The 10,967-nt window shown below is 43.2% G+C and overlaps 1 protein-coding gene across 1 annotated transcript; it reads right to left on the bottom strand.

The window, feature by feature from the left end:
• Window positions 1–712: 712 nt before the first annotated feature.
• On the bottom strand, window positions 713–3,375 carry LOC118384571 (circumsporozoite protein-like). Its single transcript, XM_052518310.1, has 6 exons — window positions 3,298–3,375; window positions 2,720–2,820; window positions 2,349–2,387; window positions 2,020–2,225; window positions 1,312–1,923; window positions 713–1,019 (listed from the first exon to the last, which is right to left on the bottom strand). Exons 1-6 carry the CDS (start codon window positions 3,373–3,375, stop codon window positions 718–720), a joined length of 1,338 nt encoding a protein of 445 aa, XP_052374270.1. The 3' UTR covers window positions 713–717.
• Window positions 3,376–10,967: the final 7,592 nt, after the last annotated feature.

The following is a 10,967-nucleotide window of genomic DNA, read 5'->3' as shown; positions in this document are numbered from 1 at the left end:
CCGGCCCTTGTCCGTTCTAAAGGAAAGGGACCTTGCGACGGTCTCTCAAAACGCCAAGGTCTCCTCCAGCCACAATGGCTCCATTTCACAGCAAAACACCAATTTCACGGCTGGGCGGCCACTGGATAATTAGATGAGCCTTGAGTGGACATGGTGACGCTCGCCTCAGCTCTGTGAGAAGAAAACAAGACAGTGTTCTCTAAAGAGAGGCTAGGGAGAGGGCTACTGAGCTCAACACAGGGCTGGCTTTGTTTGGGTCTCACTTGTCGCTTTATTGCATTAAATGAGTACGGGATGTGTGGCAATTCTTGGTGGAAGTCTTTCTGGTTGTTGCAGTTGTGTGTTATTGGAGTCGTTTGATATCCGTGAGCAGTGAGATGTGGAGATGTTTTGATCAGTCACTTGTTGCTTCCTACCCATCAAATAGCAACGTGACTGGATTTTGTTGTTCCCAAAACAATGTCACCAATCAGGACAATGAATTCTAGCTTGTGGCTATAGCAACATTGAAAGGAGAGCTTTGTTAAGTACCTGCCTTGCTGCTGTTTTTAAATACCAGGTACATGTAAATGACATAGTCCATCTCTCACAAATGTACACATGCTAAGTGTATGGCTGGATATACAACTGACCCATCATATTTGACAGCTCCAATTTGTATCTTCAATTTTCCAATAGACATTGAAGTTTCTGTAGAGAATATAACGTTTTATGAATTTAAGGTAAAGTGTATTTAGGCTTAAATGCAAGAAATAGTGCATTATTTTTCACGAGGAATATAAAACTGCAACATGTGGAATTACCATTGCCTGCCTCACCTCTGCCAACAGTTCTATCTGGGGAACTATTACCATTGCCTACCTTACCTCTTCTGCCAACAGTTCTATCTGGGGAACTATTACCATTGCCTACCTTACCTCTTCTGCCAACAGTTCTATCTGGGGAACTATTACCATTGCCTACCTTACCTCTTCTGCCAACAGTTCTATCTGGGGAACTATTACCATTGCCTACCTTACCTCTGCCAACAGTTCTATCTGGGGAACTATTACCATTGCCTACCTTACCTCTGCCAACAGTTCTATCTGGGGAACTATTACCATTGCCTACCTTACCTCTGCCAACAGTTCTATCTGGGGAACTATTACCATTGCCTACCTTACCTCTTCTGCCAACAGTTCTATCTGGGAACTATTACCATTGCCTACCTTACCTCTGCCAACAGTTCTATCTGGGAACTATTACCATTGCCTACCTTACCTCTTCTGCCAACAGTTCTATCTGGGGAACTATTACCATTGCCTACCTTACCTCTTCTGCCAACAGTTCTATCTGGGGAACTATTACCATTGCCTACCTTACCTCTTCTGCCAACAGTTCTATCTGGGGAACTATTACCATTGCCTACCTTACCTCTTCTGCCAACAGTTCTATCTGGGGAACTATTACCATTGCCTACCTTACCTCTTCTGCCAACAGTTCTATCTGGGGAACTATTACCATTGCCTACCTTACCTCTTCTGCCAACAGTTCTATCTGGGGAACTATTACCATTGCCTACCTTACCTCTTCTGCCAACAGTTCTATCTGGGGAACTATTACCATTGCCTACCTTACCTCTTCTGCCAACAGTTCTATCTGGGGAACTATTACCATTGCCTACCTTACCTCTTCTGCCAACAGTTCTATCTGGGGAACTATTACCATTGCCTACCTTACCTCTTCTGCCAACAGTTCTATCTGGGGAACTATTACCATTGCCTACCTTACCTCTTCTGCCAACAGTTCTATCTGGGGAACTATTACCATTGCCTACCTTACCTCTTCTGCCAACAGTTCTATCTGGGGAACTATTACCATTGCCTACCTTACCTCTTCTGCCAACAGTTCTATCTGGGGAACTATTACCATTGCCTACCTTACCTCTGCCAACAGTTCTATCTGGGGAACTATTACCATTGCCTACCTTACCTCTGCCAACAGTTCTATCTGGGGAACTATTACCATTGCCTACCTTACCTCTTCTGCCAACAGTTCTATCTGGGGAACTATTACCATTGCCTACCTTACCTCTTCTGCCAACAGTTCTATCTGGGGAACTATTACCATTGCCTACCTTACCTCTTCTGCCAACAGTTCTATCTGGGGAACTATTACCATTGCCTACCTTACCTCTTCTGCCAACAGTTCTATCTGGGGAACTATTACCATTGCCTACCTTACCTCTGCCAACAGTTCTATCTGGAGAACTATTACCATTGCCTACCTTACCTCTGCCAACAGTTCTATCTGGGGAACTATTACCATTGCCTACCTTACCTCTGCCAACAGTTATGGGGAACTTTTACAATTTCTTGGTCGTAGTGTAGAGAAAGAGTAGTTTGGACCTGAGAGAGGATGTACATTTATAGAAGTTGAACAGTTTCATTCAGACCATATAATGTGACCATACCCTGCTGTTGCTTCCCTATAAAAAAATGTAAAACATGGTTTTGTAGAGTTGATAGTTTCATGGATAGTTAAGCTACTCACAACGGACCAACTTCAACCAGATATTCAGTTTCTCACAGTCACGAACACTGTCCCTATGCTCAGACAAAACTGGCATTGTCTGCCCCACACATTCTCTGTGGCATAAGATGACATCTAAACAATAGCACATGACACGCACATTACATTTTAAAAAATTGTTTCTGGGATGTAGGCTGTGGGGACTTACCATGAGTAGGAGACAAAGGCCTCACAGTGAGACGGGTGGGGCAGCGACGGGCTCAAGCCTAAGCCCTTCTCCCATCTCCCAACTGATGCACTCTGGTGTATCTGCAAAAGAGAAAACATCAGTAAGTATTTCATAGTGTCAACAGTCAGCATTACAGCCAACCTTTGCATAACCCACTAACTGAATAACACAGTCTCATTTTCAATTAAGGTTTATATTCTCCGACTGCATGGCAGATAACATAGGAGTTTGGGAATTTTAATTAAGATATTAGCTTCATATTAATATGGGGCACAGTAACACATGGTGAAGTCAGCATGAGGACACACCAGACTCCTGCATTACTTGCCGTTTGGGGTTTTAGGCTGGGTTTCTGTATAGCACTTTGAGACATCTGCTGATGTAAAAAGGGCTTTATAATACATTTGATTGATTGACTCCTCCCCTGGGACAAGAGAGGGAGAGATTCTGCCAAGGCCGAGCCATGAAAAACATCACAAAGAAAATAAAAACTCAGATCTGTCAGAATAATTTTTCAACAATCTGGCCCAGTTCCTGGACATCCTTCGTTCTTTTACCTTTTCTCCTCCCTCTATTTTAGTGTTCATGTCTTTTTTCCCCTCGAAGGAGCACCTTGACCCCTTACATGCTGACATCACCGCTCGCGTTGAAAAATAAATGTAAACATGCATGTTATTCAATTACTGCACCCACACTACTTGCACGCAACAAAAAGCATCTGCGTTGCCAAGAGCTCAAGTAGAAGTCAGTTCTATTTGTGACGCTGATTGCGCTGCAAGTCCTGCCTCTCCCATCTCCTCATTGGTTAAAAGAACCATATACCCACGTGCCATCTCCTCATTGCATATATCCACGTGGGTGACTGACAGACGAATGGAGGTCTGTGGTGGTAATACACCTTTAATTGCCAATCGTTAATCGAAAGTTAATTGCCAATCGCCATATACAGTTGGAAGTCGGAAGATTACATACACTTAGGTTGCAGTCATTAAAACTCATTTTTTCAACCACTCCACAAATTTCTTGTTAAACTATAGTTTTGGCATGTCGATTAGGACATTTACTTTGTGTGTGACAAGTAATTTTTCCAACAATTGTTTGCAGACAGATTATTTCACTGTATCACAATTGCAGTGATACAGAAGTTTACATACACTAAGTTGACTGCCTTTAAACAGCTTGGAAAATTCCATAAAATGTCATTGCTTTAGAAGCTTCTGATAATAGACATAATTTGTGTCAAATGGAAGTCTACCTGTGGATGTTTTTCAAGGCCTTACCTTCAAACTCAGTGCCTCTTTGCTTGACATCATGGGAAAATCAAAAGAAATCAGCCCAAAATTGTAGACCTCCACAAGCCTGTTTCATCCTTGGGAGCAATTTCCAAACGCCTGAAGGTACCACGTTCATCTGTACAAACAATAGTACGCAAGTATAAAGACCATGGGACCACGCAGCCGTCATACCACTCAGGAAGGAGACGCGTTCTGTCTCCTAGAGATTAATGTATTTTGGTGTGAAAAGTGCAAATCAATCTCAGAACAGCAGCAAAGGACCTTGTGAAGATGCTGGAGGAAACAGGTACAAACCTGAAAGGCCGCGTTTGGTGTGGGGGGACAAAATCAACTTGCGCTCGATGGCACGGGGCCGGTTTGGGTACGGTGTTGCAGCGCATGGAAAGTTTCCAAATGTTCCGCCCAAGAGGAGACATGCATAAGGGGTCTTACCTCAGGTTTCTAGAAGTGAACTCTCTCTCTTTTGTGCATGCAACACACAAGCCCCGTACGTTATAGCGGTTTGTGATACAGATACAACTGAGCTATAGCCAAAACACCAGAGATGATAGATGAGAAACGGAGGAGCAGCCAGGTAGACTGAAGCGAGTCAAGGGATTTTAAGTAAGCGACACCCGAACCTGCTCAACTGCAAGAAAGTTGCACATCCTCTATGATGTCATGATTTCCCCCAAGGCATCAAAGGTTCCCATCTCTTGCAGCACTGGCTTTTATGATAACAAAAGAAAGGCTGCGTTACACATGTATGGTCGAGTGAAATATACCTACATGTGGAAGACTAACACAATGCTCAGACTCAAGAGGCTTGCACAAACTGTACTGGCTGACATCTAATGTGGAATTGATGTGGTATTTTCGCATTGAGGTACTAGTCAAATTCAAACAATGTTTAGCAGTATTCTTGGCTATTAAACTGGCCAGGAAAGGCAGAGAGCAGAAGGGAGAGAGAAGAGTGTTATTATTTATGCTTTATAGCTGTTGACAGTGCAGAGTGATCCAATACTAGTCAAAGTGAAGCGATATTTCCCCCAAGAAATAAGTTACATATAAGGAGACGCACAAACACACATGCACAGGCGAACACAGAGGGATATTATTCAATACCCTGAATCCACTAGGGGAATCGGGTGATTTTCCAGTTAGGTTATTTGTCTTTGGCTGAGGGAGTAAGCTTAGAGCCCCTCCACTCAGAGAAAGCATACACACTGGGCTAGGGGAATTTAAATTACCCACAAGTTCAGTCATCCAAACCAGAGAATGAAAGTAAGAGGGTGCATCTCAATAGTCTAAAGTAGCTCACTGACTGAATTTAAAAAGCAGGAAAGATTAAAGAATTTAGCCTAAAAGCTACTGGAAATTTTCTTTCACCTCCACACATCAGCGCAGACAAAGGAAAGGAAGGTGCTTGGACAATTGCGTTGAAATCTGGACAACGTACAATAGGTTGGCAGCAAAACTTCAAGTGGCCTACACCATCATCCACCCACCACCAGACAATAGCAGAAGCTCTGAGGACAGAGTTAGCCATATTACAGTGAATGTTTCAACCAATACTCACTCTGACAAAGCATACAGATTCTTACTCAAGCCACAAAATGGCCGATGTGTTGGTGGGGTTCGATCTGCTAATTCAGCTGAATGAGAGGGCAACTCAATTGCTGGGGAAGGATAGAGAGGCGATAGAGAGATCATTCACTTTGTCTGAGAGGGCAGCCCTTGACTCCTTCATACCCTGGCGCGTGTTGGCCCCGGGCGGGGAAAAGAGAATATGGGATCTGTCATATATGCAAATCCTGGCTACGAGTCGCTGGGCGCTCTGAACAAAACAGACATTATGTGAAGAGTTTATAGGAAAGAGAGAGCGGGAGATTCGGGTGGTGAGAGCAAGGATGAGTGAAGTGGAGATAAAGTTTTAAAAAACGAGGGGAAGGTATAAAACAAGCTGCACATGAAGATGAAAGACCCAGATGAAGGGGCAGACACACGCACACACACAAACGCTATGCTCAAAGAAACCACAGAACTAAACAAGCCACATACAGCACAATGGACAAATAGTCAAAAGGAGAAGAAAAAAAAATCTCCACCCACCCAGACAGATACTGTACAATTCACACACACACACACACACACACACACACACACACTTGAGCAGGGAGCACAGCCGCAGGGTCACGCTGCCATTACAACAGGATTGGAAAGAAGGGGGTGTGGGTTTGGAGTTGCTGAGCACAGCACTGGGATTGCCACACTGGAGAAACTCTGAGGTGTTTGTTTGTCCTGTTTTAACAGAGCCCCTCTCGACCACAGGGCACCAAAGACCTCCAGTCAGTCAAGCGTGGCAACTCCAGTCACAGTCTCTTCTAGAGGTCGACTGATTATGATTTTTCAACGCCGATACCGATTAATCGGCCGATTGAGAAGGAAAAAAAAACTGTATTTGTAATAATGACAATTACAACAATACTGAATTAACCTGTTGATCCTACCACCTACTTTTTCGAACATTCTGTTAAAAATCGCGCAACATTTCAGCACCCTGCTGCTCATGCCAGGAATATAGTATATGCATATGATTAGTATGTGTGGATAGAAAACACTCAGACGTTTCTAAAACTGGTTAAATCACGGCTGTGACTATAACAGAACGTGCGTTTCATCGAAAAGCGCAGGAAAATCTGATCACTGAAAACTGGAAAATATACCAATGCGCCACTTGAATGTATTGTTGAATAGAAACCACATTACCTGGAGCCGAGGTTGCAATACCTACAGCTTCCACACGATGTCAACAGTCTTGTCATTTGCCTAGGATTTATATCTTGGTCAAACGGACAAGAGACAGCCCATTTCTTCCGGTCTCCGACCGGATATTTTGGTTGAGATTTATCCGGACATTATTTCAAGACGTACAGCTATAGAATATACATCGCCTCGTGATCAATTTGATCGATTATTAACGTTTACTAATACCTAAAGTTGCATTACAAAAGTATTTCGAAGTGTTTTGTGAAAGTTTATCATCGACTTTTTTAATTTAAAAAAATGACGTTGCGTTATAAAACGCTGTTTTTTTCCTTGATCACACAGTCTTCATAGATCGATATCTAGGCTATATATGGACCGATTTAATCGAAAAAAAGAACCAATAGTGATGTTTATGGGACATCTAGGAGTGCCAACAAAGAAGATGGTCAAAGGTAATGAATGTTTTATATTTTATTTCTGCATTTTGTGTAGCGCCGCCTATGCTAATTATTTTGTTTACGTCCCCTGTGGGTCTTTAGGGGTGTTGCATGCTATCAGATAATAGCTTCTCATGCTTTCGCCGAAAAGCATTTTAAAAATCTGACTTGTTGGATGGATTCACAACGAGTGTAGCTGTAATTCAGTACCCTGCATGTGTATTTTAATGAACGTTTGAGTTTTAACGAGTGCTATTAGCATTTAGCGTAGCGCATTTGCATTTCCAGATGTCTAGATGGGACGCCTGCGTGTCGGGTGGAGGTAAGAGGTTTTAACGCTTATTTGAACTTAATATAATACATCAATAAAATCAATTTAGCCTCAAGTAAATAATGAAACATGTTCAATTTGGTTTAAATAATGCAAATATACAGTGTTGGAGAAGAATGTAAAAGTGCAATATGTGCAATGCAAGAAAGCTAACGTTTCCGTTCCTTGCTCAGAACATATGAAAGCTGGTGGTTCCTTTTAACATGAGTCCCAGGTAAGAAGTTTTAGGTTGTAGTTATTATAGGACTACTTCCCTCTATACCATTTTTATTTCATTAACCTTTGACTATTGGCTGTTCTTATAGGCACTTTAGTATTGCCAGTGTAACGGTATAGCTTCCGTCCCTCTCCTCGCTCCTCCCTGGGCTCGAACCAGCAACACAACGACCACAGCCACCACATCGAAGCAGCTTTACCCATGCAGAGCAAGGGAGAAAACCACCCCAAGGCTCAGAGCGAGTGAAGTTTGAAACGCTATTAACGAGCGCTAACTAGCCAGCCATTTCACTTCGGTCACACCAGCCTTATCTCTGGAGTTGATAGGTTTGATGTCATAAACAGCGCAATGCTTGACGCACAACGAAGAGCTACTGGCAAAACGCACGGAAGCGCTGTTTGAATTAATGTTAACGCACCTGCTTCTGCCTCTCACCGTTCAGTTAGATACTTCGATACTTGTATGCTCAGTCAGATTATATGCAACACAGGACACGCTAGATAATATCAACCATGTGTAGTTAACTAGTGATTATGATTGATTGATTTTTATAAGATAAGTTTAATGCTAGCTAGCAACTTACCTTGGCTTACTGCATTTGCGTAACAGGCAGTCTCCTTGTGGAGTGCAACGAGAGAGAGGCAGTTCGTTATTGCGTTGGACTAGTTAACTGTAAGGTTGTAAGAATGGATCCCCCGAGCTGACAAGGTGAAAATCTGTCTTTCTGCCCCTGAACGAGGCAGTTAACCCAACGTTCCTAGGCCGTCATTGAAAATAAGAATGTGTTATTAACCGATTTGCCTAGTTAAATAAAGATTAAATAAAGGGAGAAAAATACACGTATATATAAATAAATAAAAATCGGCACCCAAAAATAACAATTTACTATTGTTATGAAAACTTGAAATCGCCCCTAATTAATCGGCCATTCCGATTAATAGGTCGACCTCTAGTCTCTTCACAATGGAATCAAGTAGCTCTTACAAAAGCAGCGTCAACTCGTGCTACATAACAAATGTAGGCCTAATTAACATCACGAGATGGGACATGGTTATGGAAGGCTATCCAGTTTGAGTTGTCATCAGCAGTCCTGAAGTAAAGGAGACTAGAGGCTGTTCTAGGGCTGCCACACCCAAACCTCTTTCTGCGTGGGCACCATACTCCTACACAGTGTGATGAAAATCATTTCTAAGCTCCAGACGTTTGGGTGGCAGTGTGTATATTGCACTTATGGTATGAAAGCCTCGATTGTTGCTTCCTCAGAGTAGAGCTGGCTGAAGTGAGTTGTATAATGGTATGCAGAGAGAAGAATAATGAGGTACGGCAAACCAAACCACACAGCCAACAGTGAATAGATGCTCATTCAGATCCTCATTCTTACTGGGGACATTTACTGAAGAATGGAGACGTTAGAGGCAAAGAGTCAATTGTTCCCAGTATCTGGTCTGGTCCCCAGATGTAGCATTATGTGGCCCTCCAGAAGATGAACAATGGTTAGCCCACATTGGGATCTCTTTTATGCTGCAAAAACCTTATCGGTCCATTTGTGTTTTGAAACAAAAAACAGCTCAGTAATGAGATGTTACCAGGATTAGATTAGATATAGGTGTTAAAAACATTTTGAAGGGGCTGAAAAAGCCAACACCTTGTAGATACAGTAGACACCGTTTCAGTAGAGCACAATGACTTGGCACTTTGCTAGCTTAAGTTTCCCAAGTGCTCCACAAATTTTAGCACAGCTTGAGGGCTAGATGGATGATCCCAACTCCATGGTGACTCCAAGGCTCAGTGAAGTGTGTGTGGGGGGTGAGAGAGGGAGGTAGAGATGGAGGGAGGGTGGGTGTCATTCCGTAAGTCTGGATAACTCCGGTCTAGACACGCATACTAAAGCTCAGGATCGGAGGAAGGGAAGGGGGAGGGGGCTCTCAGGCAAACCATCTGTCTTCAAGCTGATCAAAATCTTGATTACAAGATGATGTGGAGTGGGATTCGGATAGTCTGCATCTTTAGGATATTCATCCTAAACACTACTGAATAACCCACAACGCATGGGTCATAGGATGCATTCAACAGATACATCCTGTGTACCATTCATGTTTGTGATAAGAGGATAGTATGCTCTGTAGCGTACACCAAAAACTTGCATCCTTTCTCCAGGAAGTGCACTTCAGATTTTAATGGCCCTCGATGTGTCCTGGTTGACCATTTCGATATTTATAGATTTTAGTCTTTTCAATAAATCCCAAAATGGTAATGTATCTCCTTAACAGGGGACTTGCCCCAATGCCTACCCCCCTACTTGCTACCCATAGCATATATATTTAGGCCCTCTTTGTTTGCGTAAAGGGCACTGGGCAACAGAAGGTCAGAGGACAAGCCTGATATGGATAAAAATATATGGGGAAGAAGAATTGAGGAGAGTACAAAACCCCTCCTTGCTGTCACCATGGCCACATTAGGCCAGTAAGTGTTTGCAGTCACTTCAGCCAAGTATAATTTCTGTGCAACTTAAAAACAAAACTAAATATTTGTGGTGGACAGAGAGAGACGCTAAGCTTTAATATCTCTGGCGAGATGAGCAATCAGAATGTTCTGGTTCCTCATTCTAGTTTTCATGTTCTGACTGCATGATTTTCTTTTCAAAAGGGTTTAATTGATTGCTTGCCTTCTTGGCTATCAGACCGGAGGTGACAGCCAGACAAGAAAACAAATAAGAGAAGACTCATTCCACACAGAATAAAACTCAATGAAGCAGATTCTCTTCCTCCTCAAAGCACCGCTGCTATTCAGTACCCACTGCCCCCTCGGCAGACTGAATTTGTCATTCCTTAGTATGAAATAACAATGGTCCCCCACTCCTACCCCCTCATGTTCCCCCTGACACCCCTCTCAGCCATCCAACTTCATATCTCATTCCCTTAAAAGCAGCCTGATCTGCTCCTATTTCCTGTTGGCCTGCTGTGCCCCTGCCAGGGGGGCTTAGCAGGGTTAACACCCCAGGCAGAGGGGCAAGGGGTCTGTGGCGAGGGAAGGGCTTGGCAAGAAGCCAGCCCGGTTCTGTCTGTGGTCAGTGACAAGTCAGTAAAAAGACCCTGTCAGGTCTGATGGACGAGGACAGGCAGAAAAGAAGGGAAGGAGAGGTGACAGGTAGACACCCAGTGCTCCATCCTCTTAGCATTCTGCCAGGACCCAACAGAGC

This window comes from Oncorhynchus keta, chromosome 5 (assembly GCF_023373465.1).
Source record: "Oncorhynchus keta strain PuntledgeMale-10-30-2019 chromosome 5, Oket_V2, whole genome shotgun sequence".
Taxonomy (NCBI): domain Eukaryota; kingdom Metazoa; phylum Chordata; class Actinopteri; order Salmoniformes; family Salmonidae; genus Oncorhynchus; species Oncorhynchus keta.
Note: the sequence above shows the minus strand (reverse complement) of the source record. Positions and strands in the feature narration are given on the sequence as shown.

What these genes read in the sequence shown, in the direction of transcription:
- LOC118384571 (XM_052518310.1), bottom strand. Translation starts at nt 3,375, where the DNA reads ATGTCAGCATGTAAGGGGTCAAGGTGCTCCTTCGAGGGGAAAAAAGAC. An exon ending in GCCTTTGTCTCCTACTCATG is followed by an intron (nt 2,388 to 2,719) that starts GTAAGTCCCCAC and finishes ATCCTCTCTCAG; the next exon opens with GTCCAAACTACTCTTTCTCT. An exon ending in TAGAACTGTTGGCAGAAGAG is followed by an intron (nt 1,924 to 2,019) that starts GTAAGGTAGGCA and finishes CTGTTGGCAGAG; the next exon opens with GTAAGGTAGGCAATGGTAAT.